The sequence below is a fragment of the Phaethon lepturus genome, unplaced genomic scaffold, assembly GCF_000687285.1.
Source record: "Phaethon lepturus isolate BGI_N335 unplaced genomic scaffold, ASM68728v1 scaffold49796, whole genome shotgun sequence".
Classification (NCBI taxonomy): Eukaryota; Metazoa; Chordata; class Aves; order Phaethontiformes; family Phaethontidae; genus Phaethon; species Phaethon lepturus.
In genome coordinates this window covers 4,243-5,440 of record NW_010546463.1, presented here as the reverse complement: position 1 = coordinate 5,440, position 1,198 = coordinate 4,243, and the positions used below count along the sequence as shown (strand labels likewise).

Genomic DNA, 1,198 nt, shown 5'->3' with positions numbered 1-1,198 from the left:
GGTGCAGTCGCAGGGCCCAGCTGCACCAGGGCTGGGGGGGTCCCAGCTCACTGCTCCAGTGAGGTGCGTGGGGTGGAGGGGGAAGCAGCCGGACCACCAGCAGAGACTGTCCCTTGCATGAGCTCCAAGGGACAGGGCCATGGTCCGGCTGGCCCCGAGCTCTGGGAGGGACTGGTTCTCTTCACAAGTGTTCACTGAAGAGGGAAGAAAGCGAGGCTGAATTATAGGGGCTTGGGTTCCCTCTCCCACAACTCCCTGGAGCAGCTCTGAGCCCCTCTCTGCCCACACCTCCTCTGCTCAGCTCCCGTCACCCACCCTGCCACGGGCTGACCCAGTGGTCCCAGTGCTCGCTGGGACACGAGGGCCCTGGGGCACTGGCTCCAGCCAGCCCAGCTCAGCTCACCTGGCTATCCGGGACAGGATCTCCTTGATGCGCACCACCAGTTTCTCATGCTGCAGCGGGTTGCTCTCAATGGCGCTGTGCAGTTTGGCCATGTAGAAGTCCAGAGTGCTCAGCGTGGGGGTTTCCCCGGTGCCTATGAGGTGGCAGCCCAGTTAGCAGGGCCAGCAAGTCCCCATCCAGCCCTGCCCATCGTGCTGGTGACCGGTATCCGGGACAGGATCTCCTTGATGCGCACCACCAGTTTCTCATGCTGCAGCGGGTTGCTCTCAATGGCGCTGTGCAGTTTGGCCATGTAGAAGTCCAGAGTGCTCAGCGTGGGGGTTTCCCCGGTGCCTATGAGGTGGCAGCCCAGTTAGCAGGGCCAGCAAGTCCCCATCCAGCCCTGCCCATCGTGCTGGTGACCGGGGAAGGGCCCCTGAAACACTAGATACCATCTCCTGCAGCCGAGACAGCGTGCACCGACACAAGCTCAGGAACAAAAGGATTTAGGCTAATCTCTGCCTTGCAGGTGCAGCTGTGACTGGCTCAAGAGGACAGCTCCCAGCCTGCCCTACCCCATTATAGGGGAGCCAGGTGGCTGTCACATCCCTGGGCTCCCCAGAGAGCCCCAAAGTGCTGCAGGATCCCACCCAACCTGCAGATGAGCTTCTATGATTGCCCCCACTTGTACCATGTGCAGAGCCCCAGGGGTGCCCCTCCGCACAGCCACCAGGTCCCAGCGAGCAGGCTGGTCCCCACGGCTGCCCCGAACTCACCAGGGGTGGGGAGGGAGGGAAAGCTGGGGGGGGAGGCGCG

The 1,198-nt window shown here is 63.2% G+C and overlaps 1 protein-coding gene across 1 annotated transcript in view; it reads right to left on the bottom strand.

The window, feature by feature from the left end:
• Positions 1-403: 403 nt before the first annotated feature.
• The window catches only part of HMG20B (high mobility group 20B), a gene marked incomplete at its 3' end in the record, with an annotated part of 4,917 nt that continues 4,122 nt past the window's right edge, over positions 404-1,198 (bottom strand). Inside the window, exons 8-9 of the mRNA XM_010289301.1 lie at positions 1,159-1,190; positions 404-536 (exon numbers count right to left, since the gene is read on the bottom strand). Of these exons, the coding sequence (XP_010287603.1) occupies positions 404-536; positions 1,159-1,190 (165 nt within the window). The remainder of the gene's footprint in view (positions 537-1,158; positions 1,191-1,198) is intronic.